Source organism: Lepidothrix coronata, unplaced genomic scaffold, assembly GCF_001604755.1.
Source record: "Lepidothrix coronata isolate B3197 unplaced genomic scaffold, Lepidothrix_coronata-1.0 Scaffold77, whole genome shotgun sequence".
In the NCBI taxonomy this organism is placed as follows: Eukaryota; Metazoa; Chordata; class Aves; order Passeriformes; family Pipridae; genus Lepidothrix; species Lepidothrix coronata.
This window is the reverse complement of record NW_016690257.1, coordinates 98,502-117,637: the sequence shown is the minus strand read 5'-3', so window position 1 is coordinate 117,637 and position 19,136 is coordinate 98,502. Positions and strand designations below refer to the sequence as shown.

At 52.0% G+C, this 19,136-nt stretch overlaps 1 protein-coding gene across 6 annotated transcripts in view; it reads left to right on the top strand.

Annotated features, from left to right (window-relative positions):
* The window catches only part of MAPK4 (mitogen-activated protein kinase 4), a 45,791-nt gene extending 26,655 nt beyond the window's left edge, over positions 1 to 19,136 (top strand). For 5 of the 6 annotated variants that reach the window (XM_017819805.1, XM_017819806.1, XM_017819802.1 and 2 more), the window contains 4 exons: positions 7,000 to 7,144; positions 11,829 to 11,990; positions 13,827 to 14,028; positions 15,800 to 19,136. In XM_017819805.1, the coding sequence (XP_017675294.1) occupies positions 7,000 to 7,144; positions 11,829 to 11,990; positions 13,827 to 14,028; positions 15,800 to 16,487 (1,197 nt within the window). In that variant the 3' untranslated portion in view covers positions 16,488 to 19,136. Of the gene's footprint in view, positions 1 to 6,999; positions 7,145 to 7,760; positions 7,861 to 11,828; positions 11,991 to 13,826; positions 14,029 to 15,799 lie in introns of those variants that run through there. The other variant, XM_017819807.1, reaches the window with a different exon arrangement.

The following is a 19,136-nucleotide window of genomic DNA, read 5'->3' as shown; positions in this document are numbered from 1 at the left end:
GAGCTGGAAGCAGCAGCACTGCAGATAATGTCAGCTCTTGGTGATCCCTGGCCATGGGGAGGGCTGTGTTTGCCAAAGCTGGGCGATGGGCACTGCACAGGAGCAACAGGAGGGCTTGGAGGGGCTTGGGGTCAGTCCCGCCTTTGATGTCCGGCGCTTCTCAGATGACTCAGAGAAATCAATTCCTTTCTGTATTTCTCTTTCAACTTCCTCTCTCCTCAAGGGCTCATGCAGATTTATAAGCTCCTTGGCCCATGCTCTTGCAGGAAGAGCAGCAGGAGGGGGGGGGAGCCAGCATGGAGCAGAACAGGGATCCTCACAGCCCAAGTTTTGGTGCTGTATTTCTCTTTCAACCTCCTCTCTCCTCAAGGGCTCATACAGATTTATAAGCTCCTTGGCTCTTGCAGAGCTGCCCAAAAGCAGATGAAATCCTGCTCCCTGGTTTGTTTAACTGTCCAGAGACCCTACAAAGCCTTGCAGGAAACCATTGCCATAGAGGTGTAGCTCCTCACTGCCTTCAGAGGTTTGGATCTGTTGGGTCTTTAGACAGTTAAACCACAAAACGTGCTCAGGGAAATATATCCAAGTGCTTAGGACTTGCCCTGGGCATGTTTTGTGTGTGGAATATGCAAATGCTGGTGGCTGCATTCCACTAACACAAAAAAATTATGGGTTTCGTGGTGTTATTTGTCTAAAAGGTCACAGCTCTTCTGACCTGATGTTTCTCAGACTCCAGACCGTCCTGCTGAGTGATAAAATGGCAAATGAGAACTGCAGTAGATTGTGAGCAGAGTTCTAAACACAGTTTGGAAATACATATACCACCTAAATAACAGCCCTTCTCTGGTGAGATTTTTTGTTTACATGACTTCCAGCAGGCAGATGTTGAATTAGGATAACTTGTTGGGAAGGGGAGAGCTCTCCAGCTCTGGGAGATGCCATAGACCACAGTCAGGTGTTGGCCTTCACCAGCTTCAAAGCAGAGCAGCTTTGGCTGCTTTTCTCCCCCCCTTTGGCTGGTGTTGACTGCTCGAATCCCTTTTTCTGTGTGTTAAAGGCAGCACGGGGGCTTCCCTTTGTCTGAAACTTCCCTGGAACAAACAGGATGAATTTCCAGCTGCCAAAGCCACATCCAGGTCAGGGTCTGCACCTTCATAGGCTGTTCAGACCTGACAGCCTGAATTTTATCCCTGTCTCAGATATATGCACTTAAAAACATCTCCAAGGCACAGAGTATCAGGTGTGGGAGGAGAGGACCCTCGGGAGATGATCCTTTGCATCCCCTCTCTCTGCTATTCTGTCTGTTCCCCAAAGCTCTCTCCATCCAGCTGTGCAGGCTCCTTTCTCTTCCATCTTACTACTCTTTATCCCTGGGAGTTTATCCCTCTAGAACAGCTCCACATCCATCCCTGTTCCTTTGGTCGCTGCTGTTTGTGGTTTGAACGCTTTGCCATGCACCTTGGTGCCCAAATGGTGAGAGAAGGAGGGTTGGAGGTGAGCATAAGGGCTATTTCTAGCCTCCATGAGGTTTTTATTCTTATGCAGGATTGGCAAAGCTGAGTATTTCCTGTTTCATAGCCCACCTCCTTGGTGAACTCAAGCATCTCACCTTCCCCCCCAGCCCCTCTTTCTGCAGCCTCAGGGTCCTGCCTGCCCCCCACGCGCCAGCCCCTGCCCTTCAGAAGTTCCATGGTTCGTGTTTAGCTGCCCATCTATCCCTCCAACCCCACTCTTTGTGTCCTAACAAATATCTTTGGCACCAAAAGAGAGTCCAGATCCATCCGCGCCAAGTTTGGGAGGGAGGGAGGGGTAAAGATGAGGCGCTGTCCTCCCTCAGCTCGTGGTGGGCAGGAGGCGTGGGAGAGCAGGGAGATAGCAAAGCCAGGCATTAAAAACTGGCATAAGTGCCAGTGGATGTCTAGACTTTAAAATAATAAATGTTTTGGAGGGCAGACTCGTCCCTGGCCGAGCGTCCCGTGTTGTGTTGCTGCCCAGCCCTGGTCAGAGCAGGGACACGGGGTTGGGTGTTCCTGTCTGGAGAAGACAAGGGGGGATGTCTGTTCTGTGGAGATGCAGAGACTTCCTGGGTGTTTTCACTCGGGTGACAGGACCACGAACTAGAACGTTCCTTGTCCTCCCTGTGTTGTGCAGGATGTACTCAGATTATCTCTCCTGGGGGCCCTGCCTGGTGCTCCAGAGCTCTTGGGGGGGAACCTGCAAGGAGACCCCCTCTCCCTTTGCCTGTTGGCCACGTCCGTGACAGAGTTAATTGGCAGGAATTCCACGCTGAGGGAGCGCAGCAGCCCTTTTAGGGGGGGAGATCCTGCGGTAAATAGTTTGCAGACCCAACTTCAAACCTTTGAAGTCCTCAATTTCAGCGCAAACATAATCGCTTCCAGTTCTTGCGGTAAAATAACAGAATTCCCGAGTGGGTTGTCACGAGGAGGCCTTCAAAGGAGGTGAGGATGTGGGGTTTTGCTCTGTGCTTCTCCAGAGAGGACCACCCTCCACGTTCAGCCCTCGAGCAGCTGCCTGTGGGCCCGTGCAGCCGGCGCTGACCCTCCCTGCTGTGACCCCGGCTGGGTCGTTCTCCTCCTCTGTCCTCTGGCGAGGCACATGAGCAGTCTTTGCTCCTGAAATAAATGCACTCTGCCGTCCCAAAGCCGTGAGGACATGCGTCACGTTGCCGGAGCCACACACAGCAGCCGTTCTGCCTTTCCGTTACGGAGCGACGTTCCTGCACACCCGGCGCCTTCCGCAGCCCCTCCTGCAAGTGTCTCACCTGCCTTTTAAGAAATAAGGTTAAAAACGCTGCTGTGGGGAGGCAGCAGCTTGATGCTGCTCCAGGATTATTCCAAGAGCTTGGGCTTGTTGCTATTTTGGGTGCCACCCATCTGCACCGGGAGCTGACCCGGCTCCCACGGGTGCAGCAGCAGAAATCCCGATCTGGTTGTGGATGGAGGCTTGGATACACAGGCTGTGGTTGGATCCTGATGGATTTCCAGTTTGTGAGCGCCTGGTCTGCATCTCTGTGGCTTTTTGACTGCAGGAAGGTGGATTTTAGTGTGAAACACTCTTGGGAGAAGCTTTGGGCTGCGGCGTTAGGGGCTGGTTGGTTTGCGGTAGCGGGGATCCTGAATTCCCATGTTCCTTCAAGGAAACCTGCCCTTGGTCCCTCCAGCTCCGAGGAGGAACTCCAGGCTTGGATGATGGTTGCTTTGGGGCACCAGTGGGCCGTGTGCTGCCATGCTGTGCCAGCTTCCCTCAGCACCCTTGGGAGGCAGGTTCAGCGTGGTGTGACCAGTGTGATACCAGGATGCAGCCAAACCTGCCCTAAATTGTTTCTCCTTCTGGCATCACAAAGAATACACATGAAATCCGTGTTGTGTAAAGATGAGAAAAAACACTCATTTTTCTCTGCTTTTCAGCTCCCTTGCTGTGCTGTTTGATATGATGTGATGCTTATCCTACCTGTGGTGAATTCATCACCTTTGCAGATTGCCTGAGCCGTTCCCACACGCGCTGGAGGAGCAGAGGAGAAGCAGGAAAATGATACTTGAAAACTGAGAAAAAACAAACAAACAAACAAAAAGCAGCATGGGAGGACTTGGACTTGAAACGACTTCTATTTTTCAATTAACTCCATTATATTGATTTTTAAAGAAATTCCAGTGGTTCTTCAGTGCAGAAGGGGCTGCGCTGAATCCACAGAATATTGTCGCGAGGAGGAACGTTCCATCTTAATTAGAACTAATTAATATGCTTCTGCTCGCCGTCTTTCTGTCTGGTTGAATCTACATAAATGGTAAAATTCCTGTGATAAGCCTTGCCTTGCACAGGGGATGGCTGGAAGTGCTCGGGCTCCCCGCCTTGGCACCACAGGTAGGAGCTGAGCCACGGATGTGGATGGAGCCTCATCCCGGCACCCTGCAGCTGCCTGATCCCAGCTCCCCGGGGCTGTGGTGGTGTTCCTCCGTGGAAACTGATAATCCACACGAGTGCAGCTACTTCCTTGAAGCGTTAGGACAGGAACTTCTGTATGTATTTTACAAAAGTGAGGGTCTAGCCTGTGTTTTTAGGCCGCGGTGGAGGCAGAGCAGAGGCAGTGTTGGGGCTGTATAAGCTGCTCAGGACTGGGGCGCTGTGCTGCCCGGTTGCTCTCACCGGAGGACTTCGTGCCAGATTGGAAAAGTCTTGGTTTTCAACCCTCCCATCGCTCCTTCCCAGTATTTCCCCCCTGAGAAAAAGGAGGGATAAGGCAGAGCCCAGCAGTGGAATGCTCTGGGAAGCAGTGGGGGGGTCCGGCTGAACGGCCCACGGGCGGGTGGGATGGGGAGAAAGCTGTAGGTTGCTCCTCCCTGTGGGTCCCTCCCGTGCTTGGAGGTGGATGGTCCAAGGACTGAGTTGTTCAGCAGGTGGACGAAGGGAGGTGACACTCAGATACAGGGTGACACAAGAGGGGAGCACCACGAGGAGTGTGCTGCTGGCTGATCACCACCAGGAACCCCACGCAGCAGCAGAGGGACTGAGGATGTGTCCAAAGTCTAAAGCACTCACTGAGTTTTTCGCAGGGAATTTTCTCCAACACGTTAGAAATGCCCGGGGAGGAAAATGTTTGGCTTGTTGCGACTTACAGATATTTGCAGTGCATTGCTCATGCATTTTGCATGGTGCACACACCCCCGAGGACTCAGATCCGTCTTGCTGTCAGAGAGGAGAAACGTATGAGCGGTGTTAAATCTGCGAGGAGAGTGGCATTCCTTTGCTGGGAAAGGGGAGAAGTCGCTCCAGCTACGAATCGCCCTGGATTACAGTCCTCAAAGTTTATTTTCTCGGGATTCTCCAATAAATACCGGTGTCTCTGTTGCTGGGGATAATTGCAGTAGCTGAGAAGTGGTGGTTTGGTCGCATAAGGCCTGGGGGTGCTTTTGTGCTGGTTCTGATTGAGCAGCGTTAGCAAAAATATAAACAGCGTTAAATGAAACTTCTCGGCTAATCAGCCTCTGTTACAACTTATCGTAAGAAGGCCAAAATTAAAATGTTCTTTTAGAAGCAAGCCCTTTGTGATTAAAAGCCTGACGACCCGCACATTTGGGAGTTGGCACAAAAACCTGCCCTGGGGGAAGAGGAGCGTGATAAACCTCGTGGTGTTTGTGGTGGTGCGCTGCTCTCGTGTTTGGGTGGAGAGATGTATCCTGTAACATCCCAGGAGATGCCGTACAGCACAACTGCAGCTTTATTGCAGTTGAAAACAGCCTGTGAAACCAAATGGGTGGGGATGGAGTTTTTAACTAAGCTCTTATACGTGAACTGTGTTCGTGCTGCCGTTGCGTTTTGGCATTCTCCGAATGCCTCGTGGCATTTAAAGGCAATTCAGCTTTATAACTTAATTTTATTTTGCCGCTTCTGCTGCGTTTCAATCCACCTCCTTCTGCTAAATGCGCTGTACTTGACACGGAAAATGCCACTTGTGAATATTCCAGCGTTATCCCGGTGAAAGGGCCATATCCACGTCCAGCCCTGGCGTGGCGGCTGCGCTCCCGGAGCTCGGGAGCGGCGGGAGCTGAGCCATCCCCTGGGATGCCAGTGTCGTTCACAGGCTTGAACACGTCCCCCTGGTTTCAGTGGGAGCTGCTTGGCACTCGTGGTGCATCTCCTGGGCGAGTTCAGGGCGGGAGGGGCGTGGCCCAGAGGGATGATGGCTCTCGGTCTTGGCCCCGTGGATGCTGCTGAGAGCTCCTTTAAATCCAGGTCGGGCATCCCAACTGACCACCCTGCTGTGAGCAGAGCAGGATGGAGGATGGGGATCTGCCCCACCAGCAGGGTGACAAGGGAGGGAGGGGATTTATTAGGCCAGGCTCAGGCTCAATGCAAGCTTTCCTATCTCTGCACCAGCTAGATGTTCCCCAGAAGGGCTTTCCCACTTATCCCATGCCATCTTATTTTCAGGAGTCTTGGCTAGGAGCCCTTGGCAGCTATGTTACCCACTCAGCAATGCTGTAAGACATCTGCCAGTCCAGGAGGCTTTCCTTCCACGTGGCACTGACGTTCCTCCCTAAATCTGTTCCTCTGACAATTCCCTTGTTTTCCTGCGTGGGTCTGTCCGCAGTTCCCAGGGCATGCAGGGTTCGCTGCAGCAGCATCCTGAGGGCTCAGGTGGGGTAAACTCACCAGGCTTGTGTGAGAGGGTGGATCCTGCTGAGTGCATCCTCTGGGCTCTGCCATCCTGGAGCCCCACGTGCTCCCTGTGCCACCTCTGCTCGAGTCTTGTGTCCCTCCTGGCCCCCGCTGGGCTGAGCGGGTGGTGGCTGCTCTTGCCAGGGCTCCTCTGGGAGCTCCTGACCTTTAAAAATTCATTTTCGGCGTCAGTGCTGGAAGTTGGATCCATGGGAATTCAGCAGGACGTGGGTTGCTGTTACCAGCAGTTTGGGTAGCCGTGGAAGGACTACAGATACAGGGCTGGCTAGAAATGGAATGAGATAAAGGTTGCAGACTGGTAACCTTGGGAAACTGAGCACTGTGCCTGGGGTCCTGAGCTGGGAAAGGCTTCCTTGGCACACTGCTGGGTTCTTTCAGGGACCCAGGAAGGTACTTAAATAATGTGCTTAAATTCCAAAATGTCTCAGATGGGGGGATTGGGATTTATAGAATACATCTAAGTACTCTGAGGGTGACCTGGAATAACTTGTGCAGGTGTGATCTGCAAATCCGCGCTACTGAAGCCATCTGTCCTTTGCAGAACATGCTTCAATACCATGGTGACAAAACAGCTTTGCCTCCTGGAGCACTGAAGTATCTCTGTCTCCAGGGGTGTATCTCATGTCTTTGCTTCCTGCACAACAGACAACCAGCCCCCAGCCTGGCTCAGGTGCAGCACGGGCGTGCTGGGCAGGTTCTCCCGCAGGATCCGGTGCTGGGGCCGTGGTGGGCAGTGGGGGCTGGCTGGGGAGGAGCTCTGCAACCTCTCCTTGCTGACCTCCTCCCTCTCTGCTCTTTCAGGGTTACCTCTCAGAAGGCTTGGTGACGAAGTGGTATCGCTCCCCCCGCCTCCTGCTCTCGCCCAACAACTACACCAAAGCCATCGACATGTGGGCGGCCGGCTGCATCCTGGCCGAGATGCTGACGGGAAGGATGCTCTTTGCTGGTAGGTTTCTGGCTCCTGTTGATTCATTTTTTTGCTGCCTCCTTCCTTGCTGCCCAATTCTGAGGCTTTCTAGCAGGGCAGAGGGAATCCCCCCCTCTCCTTGCCAGCCAAGGCATCGCCGCAGGGATCCTGCTCTTGGTTATTAGACGTGAGGGGTGTCTCCAGAACACTTGTGCAGCCCCTGCTATTAGAGGGTCCCTTGGTTGGTAAGAACTTCCCTTAGGGATAGAGAATAGTCTGGTTTTCACTCAGACTTCCTGTGTTTCCCTGGGAAGGCCACGTGGTGGGCTGGGTGTGATTGCACCCTGTGGGTGCCCAAGGCTGGCCGGGGTCGGCGGTGCCTCCGTGCCAAGCCTTGCCGGGCAGGGACTGCCTGCTGCCAAAAGGAAAACCTTAAACAAAGAGCAGTTCTGATGAAACAACAAAACCTTTTTCTGTTTCTGTGTTTCCAACGGAAAATAAGAGCTTTTTGTTGGGAGGAAGGATGCTAAAAAAAAACAAACATAGGGTGGCATAAAAGGACAGGACATAATGGTGCCCTGTCCCAAGAGTTTTGTACTCTGAGCCATGGATTCAAATCATGATGGATTTCTTCAAGGTATTTCTTTTTTTTCAGTGTAGACATTTGAATGCCACTGCCCATTTTCAGCCATTTTCAGGATTTTCCTGTAAGCAGGTACTGGAGCTGTAAAGGTGCGGTGCAAGGAGAAGAAAGCAACAGAAGCGCAGCAAGAAGCTCGTAGTTACCACTGCAGCATTTGAAAACTCAACTCTGGTGCTCCTGAGCAGCAAAAAGTTATTTAATACAGTCCCAGAACTGCTACTGTCAGGAGCAGAGCTGTGCTTCCCGAGCTGGGACATGGTTCAGGGATGAAGCAGCTGCTCTCTGCCTGTTGAAGGAGCTGCCTCCCTGCCCGAGGTCTGCAGCAGTGCTCCCCCTCAGTTGTCTCTCTCCATCGCCTGTTAGTGTTCTGAATGACAAGGTTTAACACGTTTTGTGAGCAGCTGTTTTTTCGCAGGGTTGTGTAAATAAATGATTAGACCCATTAATAATGGAGAAGGGCTTTTTCTTCACGAATATTTCAGCGCACGGCAGAGAGCTCCGCAGCCAGCGCTTGGTTGCAGCTGCTCTGCTGCTCCCACCCCGCTCCTGCTTGCAGCTTCCATGTTTCTTTTGTGAGAGCTGAAAAATAAGCAGCCGGTATAATTTTGAGGAGACCGTTAAAATTGCCTCCCATTCCTACCTTCCTCTCGTCCTCAGTCTCCCCAAAGTTTTCAAATCCAGGGGCTCCGGCTTTGACAATTACACATCCAGCCTGGCTGCTCCTGCTGCTTCCTCAGGATATATTGCAAGAGCAGGGACATCTCCACGTGCCACTTGTCCTTGCAGGGCCTTTTCTGGTGTCGCTGGGAGATGCTGAACCCCAGGGCAGAAGTTACATTGGCTGGCACCACTGAGGTGTCCAAGCTGGTCTTTAAAGCTTGTTTCATGGTCAAGGCAAGAGGCAAAAATAGCCCCAGGCTGGGGTTCATCCGGCCTCTATTTGCTGTCTGCCTCAGACAGAGATGGAGTGTGCCTTAGAAATATTTATGTGTCCAATAATGCTCATTAAGAGCATCTGGAGAACAAGCAGACTTGCCCATGCTGGTGTTACACGTGGCTGGAGGTGAGATCAATCCTGTCCTGCTGCCTGGGCAAGATGCCCCAGAGCAGCCAAGAACCTACTTTACGGGCTGGTTCCTGAGAATCCGCAGCAGGCTGGAGATGAGGAGATGGGATTTGGCAGATCACAGGCTGGGCTCAGCCAGGCCCATGCTGTGAGCATCCCCCCTTCTCTGCTTCCCAGCCTGGTGCAATCGCTTAATAAGCCCCCAGATGCTGGCAGGATACTCGGTTAATGGGTGGGGAATCAAAACCGAAGCTCAAAATACATACTCCTTTTATTTCGTTGCTTTAAAAATAGCCTGTAGAGTTGTTATGGGAAGGCCCTGCCCTTATGCCCTGTTTTCCCAGCCTCCTCCCGTGCCAGTAAGTAAAGAAAGGCCAGGGTGGGAGCCTGGCAGCAGGCAGGATGACCGTGGTGTCCACCTTTCATCTGCTGCTGTCCAAAGAGCAGGAGAATAGAGGCCAGCCCCTGGGAACAGCTAAAATCCAACGACAGGGGTTCATCTTTGGTTTTCCTTTTCTCCTCTCTGCCTGGGAGAAGGAGTTTACCTCCAGCCAGCTGCAGCCCCTGTCCCTGCAGGATGAGACTTTAGGAGAGTCCTGGGTCGCCAGCAAACACCCCGTGGGAAGTAACAGTGGTGTAGTTCTCAGAAAGCTGCAAACCTGCAGTAATTGCCTTCCACTGGATAAATGGTTTTCTGAGTGTGCGTCAGTGGCACAATTTAAATGGAGTGCTTAGCATAAATCAATATAATTAACTCAGTAGTCTATCTGGGGTGCTTAAGCAACGCAGGTAAATTAGGGTGATCGGTTATTAGGAATTAGACGTCACTCGCTGCTTCCATTCTCCCGCACAAATTAATGAACATCCAGCAAAGAGGGACCCCCAGCCCCCTCCCCATGGCCTGTTCCCTGTGGTGGGAGGAGCAGCTTCGGGCTTGGCAGAGCCCTGGGAGGTCAGGCAGCAAACTTGGTCATCCCAAAGCTTGCAGGAGTGAAGCACGTCTCCAGCAGCTAAAATCCGGCCTGCAGATCCTTGGAGAGCTCCCCACGGCGAGCAGCATGGAAAACAGGGAAGAGCATCCGTAACTAAGCAGCTACAGCTCCCTCCAGTGACTTTTCCACCTTCTGCTGCTGGAGCTTATCTGAAAGCATCGTCAGTGGAAGCAGGAGTAAATAGGAGAGAAGGAGTAAAAAAGGAGAACAGGTCTGTCCTTGCAGATCTCCACGGGGTTCGCCAGTGGGGCTGTGCCAGAGCTAGAAGATGGCACAGGGACTTTCCCCATGGGATCAGGGCTTACTCACAGGGCTTGGGTGCTTCCCCAGGAGCTGGCTGCAAGCCTGGAGACGGGTTCCCTTTTCCAAGATGTGATGCAGAGCTGCTTGTTCTCTCCTCGGGTAACGGCAGCACATTGCGTTTATTCTGCCTGTAGTTCATGTTTTTCTTTTCAGGAATTAATGCCTTCAGAAAAAGGTCCCTGGGAATTACATAAATAGAGGATAATGGAGGAGAATTGTGTTTCCAAGAGAGCCATAATTCAAGGCTTCCAGCGTTGCATTAGCAGCTTCTTTGTGTGACTGAACACGGTGCCTTTTGGCTGCCAGGTGCCCTTGGTGAGCAGTGGCTGGGTCTGCACTGAGGGAGCAGCCACCAAGCCTTTGTGACTTTCAATGCCCAGTAATTTTGGTCACAGTGTGGGAATTAGCCTGACTAACAAGGTGTTGATTCCCCGGTAGTTATCTTTAGTTTCCCCTGGAGCCGTGCTGTGAATCTCTAAGTGACCTAAAATGAGTTTTTCTGTAGGAAAGTGGATTTGTTTTGCTAGGATTGATGTTGGAAGAATGTCCCTCTGGCTTTTGTGCTTTTCCTGTTGCTTTATCTTGTTCTGAGTAGTTGATGTGAGTGGATGTGTGGTGTGATGGTGACCAGCTGGGCTAATGTCAGCCTTGCTTTGGGGCTGTCTAAGTTCACTGCCACGTCCTGGCTCTGAGCTCTGCCTTTTGGGGGGAAAAGTGGGTAAAAGTGGTCGTGAGTGCATTGAACCAAACCTGGTTGGAGTGATGAGGCCGTGGCAGATGGAGAGACCCTTTCCCAAGGGTCTCATTCCACTGTCAGTCGTTTCCTTGATGATCGGACCTGCCCTTGGCCGGGGTGGTTGTGTTTGGGGTCAGCTCCATGGGTGTGAGTCTGGAAACCTCCTACAGACCCACAGGGAGCTCTGGGCTGGGGAGGGGAGCCCCTGTGAGGTGCCAGGGACCTCCAGAGGACAGGGTTGCCTGAGGGGAAGTGGTCTCCACCATCCCCTGTGAGTTGGCCTCTCCACCCTCCTGACTGGAAGTGCTGTGCCATAGATAAGCCTGACTCCTCTTGCTGTGGGTCAGCTGGGCATTACCTGCCAGTGAAGCCACCTGAAATCCATGACTTGGGACAGCAGGGACTCGGTAGCCCGGAAGCCCCCATGGGTTTGCCTGCCCCAGCTAGCTCGCTGCCTAAATGGCTAGTCCTGCTTCTAATGGCAGAATATTCATAACTGGCTTTCCTGGCAGGCAGAAAATCAATAGTGCGACTCCATGCTTCTACCAGGCTGCTTCTCTGCACACGCAGGAGGCTGGAAATCAGCCACGGAGCCCTTGGTCCCAGCCAGTAGTGTGCTGAGGGATGGGATTAGCACTCGGCACCGCTGCTCCTCCCCTCTCGCTGGCTGGTAACCAGTCCTGAGCGGGGGCTCGGGAGAGTGGGCATGAACACGTCCCGAAAGAAAGGGGTTGAAAATACGTAATTGCACACGCAGAAGTTGTGGGGACTATCACCATCAGAGCCACGACTTGGTGCCCAGCAGCCAGCAGGAGCAGGGTCAGGAAACGCCTTTCCCATCAGGACAGCACAGAGGCAACAGGCAGTTGCGTTCCTTTAAAGGTGAACCAATTCTTTGGGACCCCTGGAGCTGATCACACTTTTTTCCTCCCCTGATTTGCCTCCTATGTCTCATCTTCCCTGCCTGTTTTCTGCCCGTTCAGGGGGCCACGAGCTGGAGCAGATGCAGCTCATTCTGGAGACAATCCCCGTCATCCACCAGGAGGACAAAGAGGAGCTGCTCAAGGTGATGCCCATGTTCATCAACAGCACGTGGGAAGTGAGGAAGCCGCTGAGGAAGCTGCTGCCCGAGGTGGACAGTGAAGGTACAGTGGTGCCCGCTGCCTTTGGCAGGGTCCTTCTCCTGGGGCTTCCCCTGGCTGTTGTGTTCTCAGGCCTGTTTCCTCAGGCTCCCACAGGAATTGCCCTCAAAGGGCAAGTGCATGAACGCTGGTGGAGAGGATTCAGATATTGGCAGTTGCTCCTGTAGGTCACACATCCCTCACAGAGCCTCCAGGTCCTGCTGACCATCCCACCAGGGGAGGTGAGGGCTGCAGGACAGCACTCAGGACGCTGTAGCTTGCCCACAGGTCGCTCCTAAGGGTGAAATAGTCTTCCAAGACAATTCCAAGGTGCCCGTCTGCCTTCCTGTGCCTCTCCTTAGGCTGTAAGCAGGGGCTCAAGCCCTGTTTGTCTCCTTCCTGTGGTTTTTGCATGAGCACAGTTGCACAGTACAGGAAGACACGTTGTTTTACTTCACCTGTGTCCCAACACCGTGAGATGGTTGCTACAGGAACATTGTCCACATGCTCTCCCGAGCTCCTTCTAAGGTTAAACTAGCAACCTGCTAGTTTTGGGAAGACGTCAAGGCCAAGCCCAGTTTACGTTTGCTGGCGTTAACTCTTCAATATAGGACATCCAGCGTCTGGTCTTGGCAACACGATATCCGTCGGCCCAGGGTGCCCAGGGACCACGTCAGCCTCCGGCGCGCAGGGACAGATTTATTCCCTGCCATTACTGCGGGAAGAAAGGTCACCTGTGCCCCTCACATAATTCACGGTCGTTTTCCTGCCTCCCTGACCCGCAGTATATCGTAATACACAAATCCTAATGTGTCGTTCCACCACGCTTCGTGCCCACAGCCAGTGACCTTATGGAGCTATTGATTCCCTCCCACTTAATTAGCCCGAGTGATGAAATAATCTCGCGGGAGACAATCGGATATTGGTTAATGTTTAAGCACTGAGGCGGTAGGTAGGGCTGCCCTTTCTGCCGAGTGACTCTGCCCCTGAAGGAAACTGTCCCGCTCACGCAGTTACACCTTTGATGGGGGATGTTTCTGAGGGTGCAGGATGAAGTTGTAACTGGAGAAAGGCATATTGCTGTTTGTGTTGTCTGAACTCAGAGGGACTTTGCCGTGAAAGAATCAGCTGGATAAGCAACAACTCAAGTGGCAGGATTTTGTCTTTTCACGTAGCCTCGGTAAGAAGAGTCATCAAAGAAATCACGACAAGCCCCCTGCGTTTAGATTTAATTCTAGCCACTTTAATTGCCCTGAAATTTCCTCCTCCGTCATTGTAGAAAGAGTTCATGCACTACAGTCTTTCTAAAATAATTTCTGCCATGCAGAATTCTTTAAATATTAATGTGTAAAATATACTTACAGCGTTGGTCATGCTGAAGGCTTTTAAAAATTGCAGTAAATCCAATCCACTTCAGCTGCGCGTAAAGATGTGAAACCAGTTGCCTGAAGCGCAGCGTGCCTGTCGGATGGATCCGAGAGCGTGGAATCAAATCCCGGCACCACCCAAAGGCCTTTTTTTGGGGTGTGGTTCACCGTTCTGCTCGGGATCCCAGCGCTGGGTGTAACCCACACACGCCGCCCCGTGGAGGCGTGACGATGCTCTCACAGTCCCTTCTCCTGCCTCGCTGCAGGAGGTGACACCCGGGGGCTGCAGGATTGCTCCCTACGGCTCCCGTGGCGGGTGAGATGGATGCAGCAAGGACAGGAGTGCCTGGTGTGGGTGCACTTGGGGTGTGGCCTTTAATTCCTCCCTGACTCTGAGGCGATTTGTTATGGGGGGTTCCACGAGACTCGTCCCGGGAAGGGCGCTGTTGCTGCTTCAGGGGAATTAGTGAGCTGGTTTCTCTGTGCTCCACAGCCATTGATTTTCTGGAGAAGATACTGACGTTTAACCCCATGGATCGATTAACGGCCGAGATGGGCCTGCAGCACCCCTACATGAGTCAGTATTCCTGCCCTGAGGACGAGCCCGTGTCCCAGCACCCGTTCCGGATTGAGGACGAGATTGATGACATTCTGCTGATGGAAGCCAACCAGAGCCAGATGTCCAACTGGGACAGGTGAGGTACCCAAGGGTGGGCCAGAGACCAGATACTGGCTTAAATTCTTGAGGCAGAACTTGACTGGTGAGTCCCTGACCTGCCCTTGCCTGGGTTCCATCACACGTGTTCCAGATCCATGAAAGGCACCTGTGTTTCCTTCTTTATGCCGCATTGTGATTCTGGCCCGAGCTGGCCAAACCTCTCCAAACCCAACAAGAGGTTCATCATTGATTTCCTCAGGGAGCAGGTGTTGAGTCTGCACGTCCCAGTTACTGTGTACCTTTCTGCTTTTGGGTTTTATTCACAGCCTGTATTGTCACTTAAGTGGCTCTGCGGCCCTTCCCTCTGTCCTCTTTTCCTGTAGAGCAGGTTATACAATAATGTAATTCTTTTACCTTTTTGGGGACGGGGCCTGGTTTGGAGCACTGTATTTGTCACTTTTTAAGGTGCCTGAGCACCAGAGACCATAGATCTGGGGGTCTTGTAAAAAGTCCTTAGTTGTGTTGACGTTTAAATGGTTTGCTGAAAGCCATGATAGAAGTTTAGAGCAGATCAAAGCTCTGAGCTGAGGTCTCTAATGTCCTAGATGATTACCCCAGTTACTGGTCCAGTCCCAGTACTGGAGCAGGTAGGACAAAATAAGCAGCTAGGAATTAACTAGGTTCATTTTTCTGTAGAGTTCCTTCCAGCAGAGCGGGATGAGCTGGCTGGGGATGTCTGCAGCTTGGTTCCTCTCTGCTTAGCAATTTAATGTCCTTGCCTTCTTAATACACTGTATTTCACCAGCACTGAAAAAATTACCTAAAGAAATCCCTTGCCTTCACTATTATTAATCTCTTTGCCTGAGTGAGCAAGTGCCAGAGTGGAGGCTGCGGGGGACAACCAGGTCAATTAGGTGAAGAGGAAAGATGGAAGCTTTCCTCAGGATACCTGTCTTCAGTATATCCCCGTAGCTCCAGCACTCCTGTCAGTTATAGTCCCCAAAGCAGCAAATCAGTTGGTGGAGGTCACCTTGTCACCTTTTTATCTCTTGGCTTTCTCGGTTTGACAGAGGAAGCTGGGACTTAAGAGTGTCCTGCCACCCAGCTGGACACATCTGCTGCGGGGCTGTAAAGTTTGCAAAACAAGCCAAGCGTTTTGGAGACAAGAAATGATTTTGCCTGTGTGTTGTGGGGCACCTGGAGAGAGTTTCGTTGCCGTGGCAGAGCCCCAATGCCTGGGGTAACAAGTTCTTTTAAAGGCAGCTCAGTTAGGAAACAGTAAATTAGATGTCACTTTGAAAAACCACGGCTAAGAATGGGTGTTGTCAGGTAATTGCAATCGAGGGAGTTAAACTGATTTGAGAAGTTATCACTTAGCAAGGTGGCCCTTCAGGGATGCTCTTGGTTCCTGATGTCAGAATAAACTGGTTATATCCAGTCTCAGTGGGGACCAACAAGGAGCCCTCACACCATGGTACTTGTGGGCCTGAGGGACAGTTTGATCACTGGTGTTGTTAATTGTGTTTTAATCCCAAGTGGAGGGAAGGTGATGAAGGGCTAAAGGAAGGGGCCAGTTGGTTTGGTTGTTGGGCTTTTATTCCAGCTCCTGGCCCCATCTCAGACGAGTAGATTACTCACCCCACTGGCTTTTTAACACACAAGAGAAAGGTCTCTAGTATCAATAAGACCTTAGAGATCTGTAGGTAAGTGGTAAATCAGCGAGCAAAAGGCAGAACTACCAGCAGCAGTTGATACTGGTTTGAGCACTGCTGTTTCCAACGGAGCCACTGTCTGTGTGTCTTTCACAGGTATCACATAAGCCTCTCCTCTGATTTGGACTGGAGACACGACAAACACCACGAGATGGATGAGGTTCAGCGGGACCCCCGGGCAGGGTCTGAATCCACCGCTGAGGAAGCACAGGTCGATCCACGGAAATACTCACAGAGCAGCTCGGAGAGGTTCTTGGAGCTGTCCCACTCGTCCATGGACCGAGTGTTTGATGCAGATTGTGGGAAATCGTGTGATTACAAAGTGGGGTCACCCTCCTACTTGGACAAATTGCTGTGGAGGGACAGTAAACCCCATCACTACTCAGAGCCCAAGCTAATCCTAGATTTATCCCACTGGAAAAGAGCAACCATAGCACCTGCAGCTGAGCTGTCGCTGGAAGAAGAACCATCCAACCTCTTCCTGGAGATTGCTCAGTGGGTGAAGAGCACGCAGGTGGGGCTGGAGTGTCCCAGCTCCCTTCCCGAGATCCAGGAGCGGAGCCTGCCCTCTTCCCCTCACCGCCTCCGCAAGGAGCCCGCCGAGGTGAGCAGGGAGGCGGACCCCGAGTTTGACCTGGACGTCTTCATCTCCAGGGCGCTGAAGCTTTGCACAAAACCCGAGGATCTTCCAGACAACAAGCTCAACGAGATCAACGGGGCCTGCATCTCCGAGCACCCCGGGGAGATGGTGCAGGCAGAGGTGTACCAGAAGGAGCGGTGGTGAGGGGAACCCCGCTGCACCTCCCTCTCCCTCTCGGGCGCTGTGGCCACTGCCCGGGGCTGAGTGGCTCCCCCCTGTCATTGACCATCCGCTTTTCACACTGTACCAAATGCCTTTTTTTTGGGAAAAAGGTGAGCACAAACCACACGCCCCTCTTGATGCCTTCCAAGGGAGTCAGGAGGTGTGAATGAAATACTGAGTTTCTTATACTGCCTTAACACTCTTGCCTTGCAATCTCTGGGACCTGTTTGAAGCTTAAGTGTACAGGGGGAAAAAAAATGACAGTACGTGGTAGGTTTACACAAACAGAAGTCAAGTCAACTTCTTTACCCTTCTTTTTCTATAGCAACTTAAAATGACGAGGACAAAGACTTTCAGTGTGGTCAGATAACGTCGTGGTTTGACAGGTTCCCAAAACAACAAACTGAACTCCTCTGAGGCACCTACAGGTACGGAGAGAAGTGGTGCCAGGCAGTGTCTATGGCTGGCTGTCAGTCAGCAGAGAATGGAACTAGAGGTAGAGTTTGGCCATCAGACTGAAAATAACTCTTCGAGGATGTTAACGGGGAAGAAATTTGACCTACAAAATGTGGGCCACTTGGGGATTTGTTTTTTTTTTTTTTTCTGACAGGAAGACAAAATTTTTGCTAGGCGCGTTGTCCTGGTTTGGTTTCTCGCACCTAAAATTCTCCCTTGTGGTGCACGGGGTGGAGCACCGTATGATGCATTTCAGTGTCACAACCTGGTGCTGCGCGTCCTGCCTCGGGCATCTGCCCAGCAAACCAGCAAATCCCAGTGGAAAGGGCTGGGCAGGAGCTGAGAGCCAGAAACAGGGTGTCCCACGGTGTGATGCTGCCTGGCACCACCAGCTACACGCGCTCAGCGAGGGCACCCACCTTTCCTATTAAAAGAGGAATTAAAGTACCACTGTTTTACCTTCTGACAAAGAACCTGTGAAGGAAAGAACAGTTCCTGTGGCATTAGAGTCATCGCTGGCCACTTTGCTTACAGCTTCTTTGGGAGATGCTGGTGTCAGCAGGCAACCGAACGTGGTGTGTAAATAGACAAAAGACAACAACTGATCTACTGTAACTTCTGTTTTCATCCACACTTCCGAGCACCTTAATTATTAATCGGCTAACAAGAGTTTGTATATGGAAGAAATGTTCTATGCTTATATTTAACCAAACTCGGCAGTTTTTTTAGGTGGAAAAATCTGTAAATAGCGCGATAAAAGCCGACCTCTGCTTTCCTTGCCGTTGTGCTGCCGTGCTGCTCAGCCCAGTGGCACTGCTTCCATTCGTAAAAGAGGAACTACTGTACTTAGGAACTCCGAGGCCCATGTTTAACTACTCCTATACAAATTATTTCCACCCTCTTAGCAAGTAATCTACTAAATACTCTGAGATGTGAAGAAAACTCATGTGAGGTCAGATAACTAACAGCAGCATTTACTGTATTAACCCTGGTTTCTCGTCCTGGTGGGATCGGGTGCAGGCTTAGCTGCAGGAGAGCTTGTGTTGGGCCTTGACAAGCCCAAAAACATCACCTTGGGGTGATGGAAATGCCATTCCTCCAGCTGATTAGCAGCATAGGTGTGAAGGCTCCCAGCTGCACGGATGGGATGGGGTGGAAGTCCTGGGAAACGGGTGGAGAAGGCATTTGGAAGGCAGAGCAGTTTGTCTCTGGTCTTTGCTTTGAGCATTTGCGTGTCCCCCAGAGTGGTTTAGAAAGGGGAGACGAAGGAGAAACAGAGGGTTTTCAGTGTGTCTCAGATAATTGATATACCTCAGCTAAAGCTCAGCACTTTTACTGGTGGTGGGAGAAATTCAGACACCAAGAAGCATCGACGTGTGTGTTGGAGCGGATCCCAGCCCACGGCTCGCTGCCCGTGGTCCCTCTCAGCTGTGCTGTGCACCCAGCAGCAGCCAGCAAAGGCTGGGAACGGGGCTGCCGGGCTCCAGTGAGTGTGTGCCGAGGGAGGAGGAGGTGGCAGCAGCCACAGTTGTGCCCCACCACTCCCTGGTGCCGCCCGGGAGAGGAGCTGACGATGCCCCATCCCCTGGTGGGAGACGCACCAGCGCTGCGGCGGCGTCAGCGGGGAATCGGATGTCTGGGAGCCAGTGGAGTTTGAACCCGGAGGTTCAAAGATCAGCAGCGTGAGAGCCGGCTTTTAAAACTCTCTTCTGACAGATTCAGCAACTGTTTTTGCTGCCGTTGGGTCGAGCAGGGAGACGCGCTGACACGAGGAGTCGTCAGCGGCCAAACCGCGCCAGCGTTTTCCTCGGCACCGGCCGCCACGTCCTCCGAAACCAGAAGCCATTTTCCGCGGGTTGCTACGTCTTCACCAGGGGCCTACGGGAACTATTTACTGTGGCCATGAAAGAAACAGTTTTGCTCTTGAATACTGTCTTGAGGGCCCACAGTTAAGGTGTAACATTAACTTCTCGAGGAAGCAAACGGAGCGTGTTGCCGCCACTCCAGATTTTCCATGTCGCTTCATGAACTGTTATTTAATGTTGTTCTAAAACCTCAGCGTCACATGCTGGGAAAAGGGGATAAGAGAGATGGCTTTAATTTGTTACCTGAGTGTGCTCAGCTATCACAAGCCAGATCTGTTTTTCATCTATAACAATAAAATGTAAGGCCTGA